At 35.1% G+C, this 17,264-nt stretch overlaps 1 protein-coding gene across 1 annotated transcript in view; it reads left to right on the top strand.

Annotated features, from left to right (window-relative positions):
• The first annotated feature begins 10,189 nt into the window (after nucleotides 1-10,189).
• Nucleotides 10,190-17,264, top strand: part of LOC111628113 — an 11,560-nt gene continuing 4,485 nt past the window's right edge. The window contains exon 1 of the mRNA XM_023371843.1: nucleotides 10,190-10,354. Within this exon, the coding sequence (XP_023227611.1) occupies nucleotides 10,341-10,354 (14 nt within the window). The 5' untranslated portion in view covers nucleotides 10,190-10,340. The remainder of the gene's footprint in view (nucleotides 10,355-17,264) is intronic.

Here is a 17,264-nt window from a genome sequence, read left to right as displayed (position 1 = left end):
CAATGATAGAAAATTAAGTGATTAAATCAAAATATAATCGCTTCGCTGACTTTAGTGACATCAAAAATACAGTAGATGTTAACTTGCAAAATAATATTGTTACCAGTGAAATTCGCAATAGATAAAATATTTTTATATAAAAATAATATAATGCATTATTTAACAAGGTGTTAATCAATACAGCTAAAGGCTGTAGAAACACTTTATTTGCGTAAATTATTGCCAAAATAATATATCGCAGTATATAAGCAGTGACCGAATTATTTTTATGTCATATTTTGAATGAACTCTATTAAAAAACTACCGAATTCTTGTCCGAATGTAGAGGTAAGTATTGCAAAATAAACAAGTTTTGTAATTATCGTACAGCATATTTAATTTATATTTATATCGAGGAAAGTATCTCAATTTAAATTATTTATATAAGAATAACAATTATTATCGAGTTAATTACACAGAGGCTCTTTAGACACCAAATTTAATATTGCATTTTAACGCAAAAATACACTGTTTTAAATAAAAGAATCCAGCGGGAAGTTACGTAATTTTCCCGGCAAAAAGTTCAAATTTGCCTGTGACATCATCTATTATGAGATTTTATTTTAAAAACATTTTATTAACTATAAAATGGCAAAAAGCTTAATTGTGAGGGTGGGAATGAGCTTTATAAAAAAATTGCAAATGCTAATAACGAGTAAAATCTCCATTAAGTCCGATCCCATTCGAGATACGACAAACGACCTCCCTCTATTTTATCACCCCTTCGACATTAAACCACCAAAATTTAGTAGCATCGATGCCTCTAATACACAAATTTTCCTGAAAAATTTCAAAAAATTTTGACAAAAGACACAGAAATCATTAAGCTTCAAACTGGGTGAATAAAATAGTGTCTCCACACACTAACGTCCATACATACAGAAAAAATACCAGGTTTTTTGCATTTTTCGACGTTTCCAGGTGCCAATCTCGGGCTTTTTTTTTTCGACCGACAGCCATACTTTTCCTCCGTTATAGGTTATAAATTTTGCAAGGAGGTTTGTGTATGTCTATCTTTCTGCTAATTTAATATATAACATCAGAAAGTGGATGATATAACTTTGAAATTTGGAGAAATTTAGTAATTACACTAACTATGTATACTTATAGTTAAATATCTTATTTCAAACGATCGTTTTAATGAAAAATTCATACGTACCGTACAGTACATCACAAAATTACATTGGAAATGTAGGAAAAGTTTATCGCACGTATGTAAAGAACACGTATAAGGGACAAACATACGCTATTTAATTGAGAAGCCGGATTATCTCGGAAATTTTCGCCATCGATCAAACGTGTCGGACCATCCTTTATTCCCGGCCACCCCTTCACCCTAAATCTATAATGATTATTAAGCTAGGTCTTTTAGTGCCCGCGGGGGGGGTAAAGACTTAAAATTAGAATCCGTATTTTTTTTATATCCACTTACTTAGCGGTCTCTTCGCGCCTCCGTTACTACTGGAGCGCACCGCTGTTTGTAGGCATTTAGGAACTACTGTGAAAAAATAAAAAGATGGCGGCGCCCGTACTATCGGTAGTGTGGTGACGGAGGGATTTACGATTTTAAATTATGCTTTTTTAGAGACAAAAATTTAAAGAAAGGCCCAATTATAAAATATAATCATAAAATGGATTGTGTTGCCGAAGGAGCATTCAGTAGCCAGGAAAAAAATTAGAACGACGGCAACCATTGGAAGAAAATTCGAGGCGACACTTACATCACCGTTTGCTTTCACAACTCGTAAATTTTCATTCATAAAACCACATAATGGACACCGAAAAGAAAAACTATCCGAGCCACGTTGCTTTCCGACGTAAACTACTACTACGAGCGACCGTTTTTGACGTTGGACGGCGCGCACTCCAGCCAGAATATAGGAATATTTTTAAACTGATCCCGCTCGCGCGGAGGAATAAAAGAACGCGCTGCTCGTCACCGTAATACCTTTGTATATCGGTCAAAAATGACCCTCCCGAAGATCTTTACATTTTTGGACTCGGGAGAAATGCAAAAAACATTCGGGTTTTTTTTCTTTGTGTATGGATGTTAAATTAATGTGCGTGTGGAGTGGAGACGATTTTGTTCATTCACTTCGAAGCTTAATAGCGCCCGCGCTTTCTCAAATTTTGCATGTCGGTTTGTTTATTAGGGGAATTGATGCTATTAAATTTTGGTGGTTAAAAGTTCAGAGGATGGGAAGAATAAAAGTGTGTTGTATCTCTGTCAGGCCCGGAAATAGCGTTAAAAAGAAAAAAAGACATGTAAAATTTGTTAAAGTCCACAGTGAAGAAAACAAGTTGTAAAAGTGTCGAATCGGCGACACCGGACATTGACGTCGACGCTCGTAAAGAATAGCGGGAAAAACAGAATTTTAGATAAAGAAAGTTTAAAATTTAAAACATTAAGACGCAGTTTAGAAGGCAAAACGAAACTAGAAAAATATCAGAATGAGCGTAGGTGTCATTGTCATCGAATTAACGCCATCGGAGTCTAAAAGAAGGTGTCGAATAGACCGTCTCTAGCCGACCTTTCCGCGACCGACACGGAGCTCCATTTACACCCGGAAACGGGTGGGAGACCAATTAGAAAGCGCCGAAGAAAATTCGGTCACGAAAAACTTATAAAAACTCCGACGTCGACGACAGAGGGTGACCTCCTCTAGTCTACCTGTACTTGTAACTCCAAGTTACATCCTTTGCTCCGCACCCAAAAGGGTGCTGCTGTAAAATATCTCTTGTTGCACCGTTTGCAATTTTCTTATGTAACACCCTCAGTACGGGTATTTTGTCACACTGTTAATGTACACTACCTCTTACTTATGTAACAATTTTGTATTTTGTTAAATAATGTACCGATGCTGACGTCCACGAGACTTCCACTTTCATCCCCTTTCCTATCTGGCTTTACTTTTCCCCTTCGCTTCTTCTCTTAATTCTTTTTCTCTTAATACATTTCAAACCAGGCAATACCTACGAGTGGCCCCGGTCTTCATCCCCTTTAAGCTAGAATGTATCTAGTCTACCTGTGATGTTCGTTCACTCTCCGCTCGTCGTACGTCCGTTCATCTGTTTTTGCGCTGTTTCTCCCGACTAAGAACATTAAAGTGTCGGCGTTGGACCGGAACGAAAAGAAAGGAACTTCTGAGGACAACTGGCAGAACTCTGAATCCCAGGATTTTGATAATTCTATATAAGCGTATTCGTCAAAAAATAAACGGATTTCTTTGCAAAACACTTGTCTTTCCCGCCTCCTCAAAACCGTCACCCACATACGGATAGACCTTAACCTTAAGCCATCCCGACGGTAGGGAATAAAAACTCCCCTTCCAATTGGCGACTTTACAGCAGTGTCCGAGAAGTGGGATTTTAAGTCCCCAATCTCCACCCGGTCGGCGACCTTACATCCGAATCGCACGAATCGCACGACAAAGTCGCGCGATTCGTACGACATTGTTTTATCGCTCTCGCTGGTGAAACGACCTTATATTTCGAAAACTAAGTCAAGGACCCCCATTTTTTTATTGCCTTTTTGGATTTCGCGTGGCAATTATTGGAAAATGACAAAGTTTAATCAAATTCGGGTTTTGAGAACTAACACAATTTTAAAAGCCTCGTAGAAGCTTCTAACGTTCCTCCTTCAGATATGTAAAATATAAAATATATCTGTAATCAATAAAATCCATTTATAGAAATAAGTAAAGAACTGTATTTAAAAATTTAAATCAAAACAGAAATTTAAAAAATTGCGCAATTTTTATACCCGTTATATTAATAGAAAATAAAGGAAATTAAAAACTTGCGCCTAATATATTAATTATCAATTATAAAAAGTTTCGGTTTCCTATTTCCTATAATTTCCTTTTTCTAAATCCTTTCTTTGTTATCGGCGAGTGAGTTAGATTTCTGATTGTTCTAATATCGCTATTAATTAACAGTCTAGAAAGAGAGGAGCGAAAATGTGCCATTTGGGATTTGGCTCTCGGGCATGGGACGAGTCCCAAAGTGATTACAACGCGCCAATTCTTTCTAGTGTATATTGAAAGTAATGAAAAATAATAACATTATATAAAATTTGAAAATATTAAAATATGTCTATAAGCCATATCTACAGAAAAAATGAAAAATTTCTGGCCAATATAATGATTATCAATAACGAGTAAAGAAAAATCTTCATTTTTCTATTTCCTGTAATCTCCCTTTTTAAAATTATTTCTTTGTTAACGGTATATATATTAAGATACTAATTGGCTTGGTTGGAGATAACATTGTACTTTGAACCAAAGAGTTTCCGAGAAAACAACAACGGGGGACGAGGTGACATCGCACGCTAGAAGAGGGACCAATTGGTAAACAGGAAATAAATCAATTTAGTTCGTAGATAACCAGGGCAAAGATTTCTCAAGAATTTACACACAATTCGGAAAGCGCGACAATCTGTTGAGAAGTAAAACTGGATTCGTAAGGATCATCCATTCTTAAACGAGAAAAGGACAGTCTGGTCCCGTAAGAATCGGTGTGAAAGAAATTATACACGAAGCACGATTTAAGGTACTGCTTTTTATAATTATATTTATTTTATTTCTTATTTTATTTTTATAAAAGTAAGTGAGTGCTTTATAAATTAATTTTAAGTTTTTAGTAACTTTAAAATCATTAACTGTTTGATAATATGGCACGTTCGGTCATACGAGAGTACGAATCGGGGTAGTCTGGTGCGAGGCAAAAACAAAATAAAATAAATACAGTATATAATCTAAATTTTAGTGGATGTTCATAATTGACTTCTATACTGGAAGGGAAGGGGGAAGGATGGAGTTACGACAAATCCGACAAGAGCTTCGTTGGACGTCCGTTTATTTCATTAAATTTTATTATATTTATTTCGAAATGCCATTGACAGCCATTCGTATTCGATATTGTCACGGCCTTCGGGGATCTCGGTTCTTCTTATTCTTTTACACCTGACCGAATTTATGCTTACGCTTTCGACAAAATAGCGAGTCTTTTTATTCTACTCGGATAAAGCAAAGATGAAATGTATGTACTGTACGCTAGTTAGACGAACGATAACGCTCTAAATAACGAGTTCGTTAGATCGTTATTTCCGATTCGATAATAGAACGACACGTGGTCACTGACGTCACCGCAACTTAAGCGCAATCACCGATCCCAAATCGATATAATGTTTATTCTATAGGTAATATTTCCCAAAAATAAGTAGCCTATACTTTCCGTCAAAACATAAACCGATTAAAACCAAAATTTCGTCTGGATCAGGCAAAAATTGCGGGAGTTATAAGGAATTCACACACAGACGACGGCTTTTATAACAGTGATGTTAAAGAAAGTCGACGGCCCGACCAATCGACCACAGGATTACCGATTTAGAAGTTAGTGCCACCGAAATCGCCTGGAGTCATTAGACGTCAGGACACGAATCATCGATGACGTTGCTATTTAGATTAGATTTCGGTAACGATACTACTTCCGTTTTTCGGTAAATGAAGCGGCACGGGTGAATTCAAATCAAATTAATAAATAAAAACCGCTTTAATTGATATTCACGTAATATAAATGGCATCCAAGAATTCGCTTAAAGGCGAGTAGGTCAAATTAAATAAAGATGTAAATTGTTATTTAATGCACGAAATACGGCTAAAAAGGCTTAGAAAGGCTCTGTTTTGGAGCCAGAAACGAATTGATCCATTTTATATTGTTTCTTATGAGAAAATTTGTTTCGGTTTTAGGACAAATTGGTTTTCGAACATCTTTTGGGAACGAATTACGTTCGAAAACCGAAGTTTGACTGTCTTAACAAATAGTATATCAATTACAAGATATTTCAGCAGAAAAAAGTGAAAGGATATAATTTCTAAATAGTGAATAGTAATATTAAAATAACAATTATTATTTTTTAGAAAAAAGAGCGTGCGTATTTTGAATATAGAAAAACCACAACAATCGGTAACCTAAATAGTTTAAGTAGCTGTTACATTACACGCAACTGTTTTGTTGAAATAACTAGAAATTTGAGATTGTAATCATTGTCACAACTCTAAAATTAGATCGAGTCAAGACCGAAGATCGCCATTGCTAAAAATTTGGATTCGCATAAATGCAGCTTTGTACGTGTATTTGTTTATTTAAAAATATAAATTGTATTTTTTTACTTACATTTGCCGAGGGTCGGTGCTTGAGAAGCACTGCTCTGTACTTTATTTTTGATAATAATCCTAGTGTCCGGTCTGAGGACCTAAATAGTAGACGTCAGCCCGTCGTTTCGGATCAGAATTTTAGAAAATTTTGAGCGGTTTGAACCAAATGTCATTTTGTCTTTCATTAACCAGCCAATTCCGCAGTAAACTTAGCTGTACTCGCAGCGGAAATGAAAGAAGACTTCTCATTCCTGCTGTTAGTACTCGTCAAACGGAGAGTTAATCTTCAAAGCAGGTGAAAAAATCGTGTCCCTCACACATCCATATATACAGAAAACCCTTCAATTCGCATTTCTCAACGTTCCAACGCGCCACGAGCCCAAAAATGTAAAAATGAGAAAAGAAACGCAAATATAGCCTATATAATAATAATTGCACGGATAATTTGTTTATCATTCGTCGTGTTAATTGAATTAATTCCTCAAAATTAAATTATTTCGTTTTATCTCAAAGAGGGATTTACAATATTTCAACGGGTTTATCCGTCGTACGGTATAATAACACGTATACATTTTTAATTTAGTGATGTAACCAATATTCGGTTACTATTCGGTATTCGGCCTATTTTTCGCTATTCGGCCGAATACCGAATACCTAAAAACGGAAGTAAGAAATAACAAAAACGCAGTAAATTAATCATTTTGGTATTTAGATTTAATGTTATCGGGTTGGCGTTGTTTGTTTATATTTATTTATAACTTATAACACGCACAAAATAAAAAAGCACATAATATTAGTCATACGTATTCACAATTTATAATTACAAAGATCGGCGCACGTACACGTCTATTCGTTCGAGAATCGTCGCACATCCGAGGGTCCGACCCCGCCTATCCTTCTTTTTAAGCGCTCGTCTTTGCTCTTCCCTTTCTTTTTCCTCTATCGCTCTAATCCACGTATGCCTGTGCATACATCATAATACGCCCTCGCGATACTTTCGATTCGTCGCTTTTCCGTCGTAGAGTTCCCATTTTACAATTACGTGACTCAGCCTGGTGATAACGGAGAAAAGAGAGCGATAGGACGTCGGTATAAGTCACAGTTTATGATTTCGCAGATTCGAAACAGCTCGGTAGCCCGAACGACGCCGGGCTTTCGCCCGTGCACGCTAAGTAACTTTCGTGACAAGCATTTAGCTTTCCGAAGCCTATGACAATTGTTTGGCATTCACTGCCGCGAATTTCGCGCCAATAAGCTGCCTCGACTTGTTCCAGGCAGCTTATTTCGTATTTATTTTCACATTTTCACTTGGCGGTCCTTCTCTGTTCTTTTTCCGTTATTTACACGTGTAGGTCATTTCGTTGTTATCCGCATTTGATATCATCACTTATCGCATACTGCCACCACGCTCTTGTCTGAACTGTCAAGAATTAACGCGATTGGCGAAGCGTAGTGACAGCGGACCAATAGAGAGCGGGGTCCTCGCCGCAATGCGGTTTGCGCGCCAATTTTCGTACGTGCGTTAATCGAGCCGAATAGTTTGGCCGAATATTCGGCTATTCGGCCACACTCCTCAGGCCGAATATACTATTCGTTGCAACACTAAATTTTTATACGTCAGCTTATGACACGCTTTAGAAATTACATATGAAAATATTCTAGGAAAGTGTAAATATTAATGTTTATTATGGTATCATTTTGCAAATCTAACTACCTGTTATAACTTTCCTGAAAAATTATTACAAAGGATATGACGTTGTCGCATTGCATTATCTATTAGTCATTGTTCGTGGCACACGGATGAGTTGTTTCGCTTTATTTTTGTGTACTTATTCTCGATGATAATTAATTTAAGCGTTAATTAGATTTATTTTTAAAGAAGATAATTAAAATTTCATTTATTTTATATATTATAAATTATTGACTCGAAGCTACGTGTATATAGGCCTAATACAGCTTTACTCTGGTAAACTGCAAAGGGTATATTTGTCGATTTTCTTTTCTTGGCTAAGAAGTAATGTTAACGAATTTTGTCTATCTTACTTTAAGCTACAGAAAATTAAATTTATGGAGAAAGAAAAGTAATAATGTAAAAAAAATTGAAATTAGGGCCTATAAATACAACTCTATTCGTATAATTTATAACATTTAAAGTAGGAAATTACGCCAATGCTGGATCTAGAAGCGTAATAAGGAAAAATTCGTTTTCGAAATGTTGACTTATTCGCTGCCAGAAGCGGATTACGTTCCTTCGAGGCCCTAGGAGCAAGTTTTAATAAGGTCCTTTACGTATTTTTTGTACGAGAAAGAATAAAATCCTTATCTAATAATAAGTTTTTTTCTTTATAATACACTGCTGGCCAAGTAAAATGCGACACCCGCAATATCTGAAGTCCTACACAGTGTTGCCAGCAGTATATACACTTTTAAAAACGTTGACTAAATTTTTAGATGCGTATTAACTTTTTGCTACGTAAGTTTTGAGGCCTCCGAGACTAGGCGCGCGCCTAATGCGCCCGTTGGGCAATCCGTCACTGATTATAAAATTTATCTATTATCAATTTATTTTAATCGCGTATTAAAAATTCATTTGTAATCGTTTAGATAATTCAAAAATAATAAGGAAAAACGAAAACAAAAATATATTTTATTATTTTTTTAAATATGCATTTATTATTTAAATTATTTTTTAATATTACACATAGATATATTTTGTAACAGTGACTATACATTACGGTTTATAATCGACTTGTTTTGCGACTACTGAAAGCGAGTCATTCTATAATATAAATACAACACTGTATTATCAGCACTGTTTATTAACAGATGAGTAAGTCAATGTTTATTACCGCAACTAAACAGCTTACATTGTTTTACTCGTATCGTCAGATCGAAGGAAAAACAAGTTAGTCAAACGTATACAGTACATAATTCTAATCTTTAACCTATTTAATTATAAATCGATGCCGATACTATTGACTTTATTATATGTCTAGTTTAACGTAAGAAAAGTGTAAATTTTAAGAAACTTTTAAAGTATATCGATGACTAAAACTTATAATAATTTCAGTTAATTCTTCGTCGTCAACCGTACACGCTATAGTTAAATTTATAGATTTTTAGTAATAATTATTTAAATTTTTTTATATCGAGATTTGTTTCTATCTTTTGTAAGGACGTTTTAAATCAACAGGCAAATTACAATTTATTCTTTTAGATCTGGTATTAATTACGGCTACGCAGATATTGCCCAATTGAAAACACCATGGAGAGATTTAGAAATATTAGTTATTTGAGTGTTATTTACCAGCGAATTTTATCTTTTATTATTATGTAGACCTACATATATATTATTTTTACATAATATTTAATATGTCTGACGTTCCGGGTGACCGGGGATGGAAAAATATCGGGAATTTTCCGTGGAGTTGTCCCCTCTCTTATTATCGGATTGCGGCGTTATAAACCTTACCAAATCCATAATGCGCTGGCTGAAAAGTATCCGCGGGGTGGGAAAGGTTTCAAAGAAAATTAATTTTATAATAGTTCGAGGCAAATTTCCGCGGAATATTATATTTTGGATTCAATTCTATTCTTAAATTTGTGTTTTATTAACATTTTCCCGTCAACTAATTAATAATATACCTCGTATTCCGTTTACGCGCAATTTGCTGTCTATCGTTCTTTTACGGATTAATTTCATTTACTTTAAAGTTAATAAATAAAAATGTAAGTAGAGAAACGTTTTCGGTATCTGGCATACCTTCACCATACCTTTATTTGCGAGTATAGTCCTAAGTACTGTAATAAATAACGTTATAAACAGAAATGAAAATTTGTTTTGAACTTCTACTCGACTAATTTCGTATAAATTAACTGTTCATTAAAAAAAGGATTAAATGACGAAAAATATAAATTTAGCGGATATTTCTTAAGTTAATTATCCCGAATTGTTCTAAAAGTAAACACTCGGGCGAAACGAATAGATTGGATATTATTTCCTGCCTTTACAACGTATTATAAACTAGTGCGAATATATATGATTTCCTTTTAAGCGAATGTAATTTTCTACGCGTATACTCGTATTCGTCATACGGACATAATTTCTAACAGATTTACCATTTCCTATATTCAAACAGGAAGATGATTGTTTTTAGGTAAGTTTTTATATATTTTACGTTTATTTTATTTATCGGATAAATTTAAATTTTCGCAAATAGACCAAATATTTACTTTTCCTTATTTCGATATATAACTGGGCCGCAATCTTCAAATCGTCCGTCTGTCCGTCCTTCCTTAATCTCGACGACGTAGTTGGATAAGTATCAAAGTTATGTTGTTATATTAGAAATTGCTCGGTTGTACCCTAAACAATTTCACTTATGCGCAAAATGAATGTGTCAGAGAAAAGCCAAACTTACGATTTGTGAGATGAAATAAAATTCGTTTCGATACAGCGAATGATAAACGTTACTGTTTGTATTAGCACATTGGCTAAAAACGGGTAATCTGAACGTCAACCACAGAGGTTCCCAACATTTTTCTTCTATCGACCCCGCATAGAAACTGTTCTTTTCGATCGACCCCCTTAGAATTTTTATTTCCCGGACGTTTTATATCAAGCATGAATTTTCTACACGATTGTTATTATTATTTGAAAATTATCTGAAATTCTCGAAAAAATACAATAAGAATCTGATTTTCCATCCATCCTCGATTGACTTCTTTCAAAATTTCGTTGACCCCGTAGGGAATCTCTGGTGTAGTAGATAAATATAATTATGTTCCGTAGTATAATTTTACAAAGGACCGAGCGTGGTAGAAAACAATGCTAGCCATAACGCGACTGACGAGCCACGTATTACATTCGAACATTAGGAGCGAGACTGGCGTAACGCGTTCGATCATTGGCAGTTTCTACGTGAAAAGCTTAGATAACATCGCTTTAAAAAATGATAAAAATATGCTTACGTAATGCAATTGATCTCTTCGGGTAAATTACATTATATAAATATTTACGCAATAAATAAAGTTAAGGTCTAACGTTATAGCGATACATTTTATAGATGTATTTGTTTAATATCTGTATTTTAAGGATAATATTTCTGTTATCAGACAGTTTGTACGCGAGGTTCATTAAAAGGTTACTTTTAATTTTCGTTGGGCTACAATTTGAAAAAATTGAAGACCTATAAATTCCCACTATAATCCGTCCGTCGCCCGTCTGTCCTTCCTTAATATCGAGAACGAAGTTAGACCGACGAAATCATAAACCGAGTGTGGAAAGAATAGGAGCGGGAAGCCTCGATTAACTACGCACGAACTTCCGGTTTAGACCGGAGATGGATTCAAAATTTTCTGCCCAACGGAGTTCGATAGATGACTCTATCGCTAGCGGGAAAAGTACGATGTACGGGGCTTGCCAAGATCTTTTACACTTTTGAATTCGGGGCACCTCGAACATCGAGAACTGCAAAAATGTTCTGTACAGTACGTATGGATGTTAGTGTGTGTTTTTGAGTGTGGCACGATTTTGCTCACCCACTTTGAACTTAATAATTCCTGCGTCTTTTGTCGAAAATTTCTGAAAGTTTGCGGGAAGGTTTGCGTATCGGGGATTGAGGCTATTAAAATTTGGTGGTTAAAGATGAGGAGGATCGCGTGTCGTATTCGAGTGGAATCGGATTTAATGAAGATTTTACTCGTTATTAGCATTTACAATTATTTTATAAAAACCTCTCAAAATTAAACTTTTACCAGTTTAAAATAATTAATAATGTAAAATATTTTGAAATCTTAAATGGGAAGAGATTTAAGGCGCGTATAGACAATATACGTATGAAAATTTACGTACTGCGTAAAATATATCTACGATATTATCGACCGTATTTCGAAAATATGTTTCGTATTATTGTTACGTTATAGAAAACCCAAATATTTTTGCAGTTAAATAGTCGACGTAATACTTTACGAAATACGTAAGTTAATCGTATCGAGTATTCAGATTAATCGATTATAATACAGTTTTCGCTTCTAGTATCGCTAGTAACCGTTATTTAACCTAATTGTTTGTAGTAGCAAAATATCCGGTTTCCTTCAAATCATTTCTAGAATTCAAAATATTTTTTATCTGCAATTAACAATAATACAAAATAAATATTCGAAACATGAGTTAAAGTTATTACTAATACAATACAATAGAGTATCGAATATTCCAAGTAATGTTAATCGAAGTACGACGGATTAATTAGCCCAAATAAACTGGATTTGCGTGCTTAACTAACGACGTTTTCAATTTTTGGTTAGAAGTAATTATTAACGTAAATCTTTTGAATTTTGCAATAATATACTTTCAATTTTATTACAACTGTATTTATTAAAGCAAATGTAAGCCTATGATTATGATATAAATGTCTTTCGTATTTCCCGTCTTTTATATATCGATAGGTCTACAGAGGCCAGAAAATGACTCCTCGAGATTTTTACATTTTTGAATTCGGGGAACCTCGGAACATCGATAAATGCAGAAAAAAAAAATTGAGGGTTTCCGTATGTAGGGATGTTGTTGCGTGTGAGAGCGCTTTGTTCGTCAACTTTGAAGCTAACGATTCCCGTCTTTTGTCGAAATTTTCTGAAATTTTGCAGGTTGGTTTGGGTATTAGGGGGATCGATACTATTAAATTTCGGTGGTTGTAGTTTGAGGGTAGGAAGATAGAGAGGAGAGGATCGTGTGTTATATCTCGAGTCGGACTTAACGAACATTTTATTCGTTATTAGCAGTTATGGTTTTTTTTTTAAATTTTAAATTAAACTCGTCCCTACTCTCAAAATTAAGTTTTTTGCCATTGTATAATAATTAATTATATAAAAGATTTTCTTAAAATATCGTGACAAATACAACCGAAGAGTTATCGTTTCGTTCATCTATACAGGGCGTTTCAAAAAGAATCATCCGATTTAAGAAAAATCATAAATATTTAGCATTTAATCCGTTTTGATGGAACTATGTACTGTTAGATAGAGGAAATTCTCGAGTTTTACGCGGTTGCCGATTGGCAGCATCGCCGCTCTTCGTTTACCCGTCGCTTCCGTTTTTCAAGATGGCGACTGGACAACAGAAACCATTTTGTGTTTTACTTTTTGCCAAGTGTGGGTCCGTGCCAGTAGAAAACTAAATATTTCCACAACGTATGTCTGGCGTGTTTTGCGGCGACGTCTGATCACGAAACCGTACGGGATTCGATTAATGGGAGCTCTTCGAGCGGGTGAATTGGCAAAAGTCGACACGGCCGTGTTCGTCACCCGCCAGCTCTTCGAGCGGGTGACGAACACGGCCGTGTCGACTTTTGCCAATTCATCCCGGACAAGGAGACAGAAGATGACAATTTTGTAAGACGCTTAGTGTTTACTAACGACGCTACTTTTCTTTTAAGTGGGAAGGTAAACTTCCATAATGTTAGAATATGGGGTACGGAGCAGCCGCATCAAATTGTACAGCGCGAGAGAGACATATGCCACGCATCCAAAGGGGAACGTATTGAGCACCTATGATTTAATATTTAAAAATACTCGAAGATTAACACTGTAATATAAATTTATTCTTAAGTGTGTATCTTCATTACTTTTCATAATATAATCATTTTAAATCGGATAATTCCTTTTGAAACGCCCGTGTTTAAATGAGGATGTTTGTTTGTTTGTTCGCTATACAGTACTGTACATACTTAGGCCATTCGACCAATCGCTACGAAACTCGACAGTTATGTCTTTACATACTTTTAACTTAGATAATGTCATAAATGTCACCCGAAAATATTGATTGGATTTCTATATATCAGTTAATTTCTCTCTACCTTCGATTTGCTGGATTTACATGTAGCGCCGTCTATTGGCAAAAAATTTAAAAAATAATAAACTCAATATAATTCTTAAAATGAATGTAATTTAAATACAATGGAACCTCGGTATACGACCTTAATCCAAGCAATTTCTCGACACGATCTAACGTCTTCCATCTCTGTTTAGAAATTGATTTAACCCCTTTCGCAACGTTAGCAGAATTAATAATGTTTTTATTTTTCACGATTGTCGATATCGTCGTTCTCGGAATACGGAATGCAACAGTTAAATCTCGTTAAATCTCGAACACGCGTGCCACTTTCATATTTCTCAACAATCTCTTTTTTCAGTTCCATTGTCATTTTTTTATTTTTCTGTTGCCTTTTTGCAATTCATGATTAATAAAAATAATAAAATGTTACTTACAAATTAAAATCAGAAGAAATTTAACAAAGTTATAAACCGTGGCACCGCGAACGTCTAATCTGGTCTAGTACGCCGATAGTGCTACTTGTTCATAGATGGCGCTTATAATTGAATTAAGTCGTATCCCGAAGAAAAGTCGTATACCGAGCAAAATTTGTTTCGTCCAAACAGGACGTATTCCGAATTGGACGTATTCTAAAGCAGACGTATACCGAAGTTCCACTGTATATATATATATACTATGTTCACTTAATTACCGCTACAATGATATAGCGCGAATTAGACGCGCTATGTCATTACTGCGGCAGGTAGGGGAGATCCTTGTATCTCGGGACACTTTTCTTTAAACCTTCGTAATTTAAGTTCAAATTGATCCTTAGCTACGACTATTGAATATTTCTATTAGTAATTGATAACATCGCTATACAGTATATGGTGCAACACGCGACCCTATGCTATTTTATTTATGAGAAAATGTCAAATAATTACTTACAATCCGCGATTGTACCTCGGGACACGAACCAATCGTAACGTTTTTGAAAATCTTAACTTCCGCCAGATGAAAGAAAAGATAGTTTATCCAAGTCTTTTCCTTTATAACAATATTAGCTCCATCAGTTAATAAAAATGTTTCATACGCTGGAAATGCGGGTAAGTATAAAGCTTAAATGTTCTGTAGAAAGCATTTAAATGATTGAAAACCAAAGATAATATTTTTGTATTAAGAAAAACAATAGTCATTACAAATATAGGTCGCAAACATTACTACTTACTAATTTTTTTTGCAATTAATACCGCATTTCTGACAGTAATTTTCAAAAAAGGTGCAATTTTCGTGCACCCACAATCGACAGGTAACGCGCCGAATCCAGTCTTCCGCGCTCGAAGTAGTAAAATAATTTTCGCCGCACCCCACACAATTATTTTCATCTCGAACTTCGTCACACGAATCGTCACTCTCTAAGATGGCGGAAGTTTGGTCCTCGGAGCTACCGACTTCAACTTTTTTCTTCTTAAAAACTCGCTTTTTAACAGATTTAGCATTTTTATTCGCTTCATTCTTTTTCATCGCGGCCAACAGAAACGTAATAACAAAAGTAAACAAAATAATATTAAATAAATAGTCGAGAAAAGCCATGCCTCGTACCTCGGGACTGTCCCGAGGTACAATTTTCTCTCGTTTATAACAAAGTATAGTTATAATTTTTCAATTACAGAAATCCAGAAATGTTATTTATCAAAATAATGTAGTTATCAACTAACTGTACCTTAATTAAATTACTCATTTCAAAATATTTCGATTAAAACCAAGATCCCAATGGATTGCAAAAAAACAAACACCTATAAAAATCACACGACGTGTCACAGCGGCGAAACGAGTCAAAATGGCCGACTTTACGTCGCGCATTCTGAATGTTGTAATGAAATAGCTACTAGACATCGCTACTTACTACTTTTCGATGTATTATTTTTCAATTGACCAGCTTGTCCCGAAGTACGAGAATCTCCCCTAGCGCTAGCCTGCGCGGTATCGAAAGCGTTACCCCGTGAAAAGTCCATAAGTATTTAATTTTGCACCTCTAAAAACGCCGTTTTTTTCATTTCTGAACGATACTTTCGTAATTGTAATAAGTGCACTCCAGTAGCCGAGTGCGTAAAATCACTAAACACTGGTAGTTAGTTAGTCGTAGGTTCGAGCATAGCCAACGGGCCGGTTACGTGAAGTTTTTCCGCTTTTCTTTACGTTAATAACACCTAAATAAGGGCCAACTCGACATAAAAGTCTTCCCGGGATGCATCCCCGGGCAAATCGCTCGAGTGCCACGTTGCCGTGATCAAATAAACCAAACTATTTCTAATAATTTTTCTACCAAGGCGATATTTACCAGGACACTTCTTAAGCAGTTTATACAATCCGTTACAAAAATGTAAACACTTTATTATGGCATAAAAGCGATTATTCTCATATTTTTACACGTTTTTATTTAAACGAGTCGTACTAAGTCTTTGAACGTTAAGGTTAGCGACGGCCATCTTAGCATTAGAAAAAATTTAAGATATTTTATTTTAAATTCCTGTCTACTCGACCGTTGAAATCGTGCCATTTCGTAGTACCGTCCGAGTATGGGATAAACGCGACAATGGCGAGCCGAAATAGCCAAACTCTTCTTGCGGTTTTCGTTTTAATGTTTGTGTTACCGCTAAAGCTCGAAATTTGTTAATGTGCGCATTACCTAGCTAATCTGCAGATTAACTAGGATGATCCGTTAAAGCTGCGAAAATTATTCCATTTCTCAAATTACCTAGGTAATGTTCAGATTATCTAGGTAATCTGCAAATTACCTACTAGGCACTCGGTAAAGTGAAAATAAGATTTTTGCTGCAACAACAGCAACGTTTCTGTACGCTTAAATTAACATAACGTTATTTATTTAATTTTCAATATCTAAAGAATCCAGTTAATACAATCAACAAATTAGTCGATTGAATCAATCATCTATCAATTAAAAAAACTTTAATACAAAAATCAAACGGTTTAAAATATTACTACAATTAGGGAAATGAATTTGCAAAACATATGATAAAATTGTACTTACTTATTAGTGCAATCTAAAGATTGGTGACACTTTGAATTACGTAGCAATTGGTTTTTGCCACAAGCACGCCTATTAGTGGTACATTTAGATTTGCAGTCACATTTTCTGAAACCCTGCCCAGTACCAAGGGATTGTTTTATTGCTGTTTGACGTAAAGATATTTCTACAGCAGGGACATCCATCTTCTTTCGTTAAAAATCTCTCT

This window comes from Centruroides sculpturatus, unplaced genomic scaffold (assembly GCF_000671375.1).
Source record: "Centruroides sculpturatus isolate CEXI.00-Female unplaced genomic scaffold, Cexi_2.0 scaffold65, whole genome shotgun sequence".
In the NCBI taxonomy this organism is placed as follows: Eukaryota; Metazoa; Arthropoda; class Arachnida; order Scorpiones; family Buthidae; genus Centruroides; species Centruroides sculpturatus.
The sequence above is the reverse complement of the archived record's forward strand: the minus strand, read 5'-3'. Positions and strand labels throughout refer to the sequence as shown.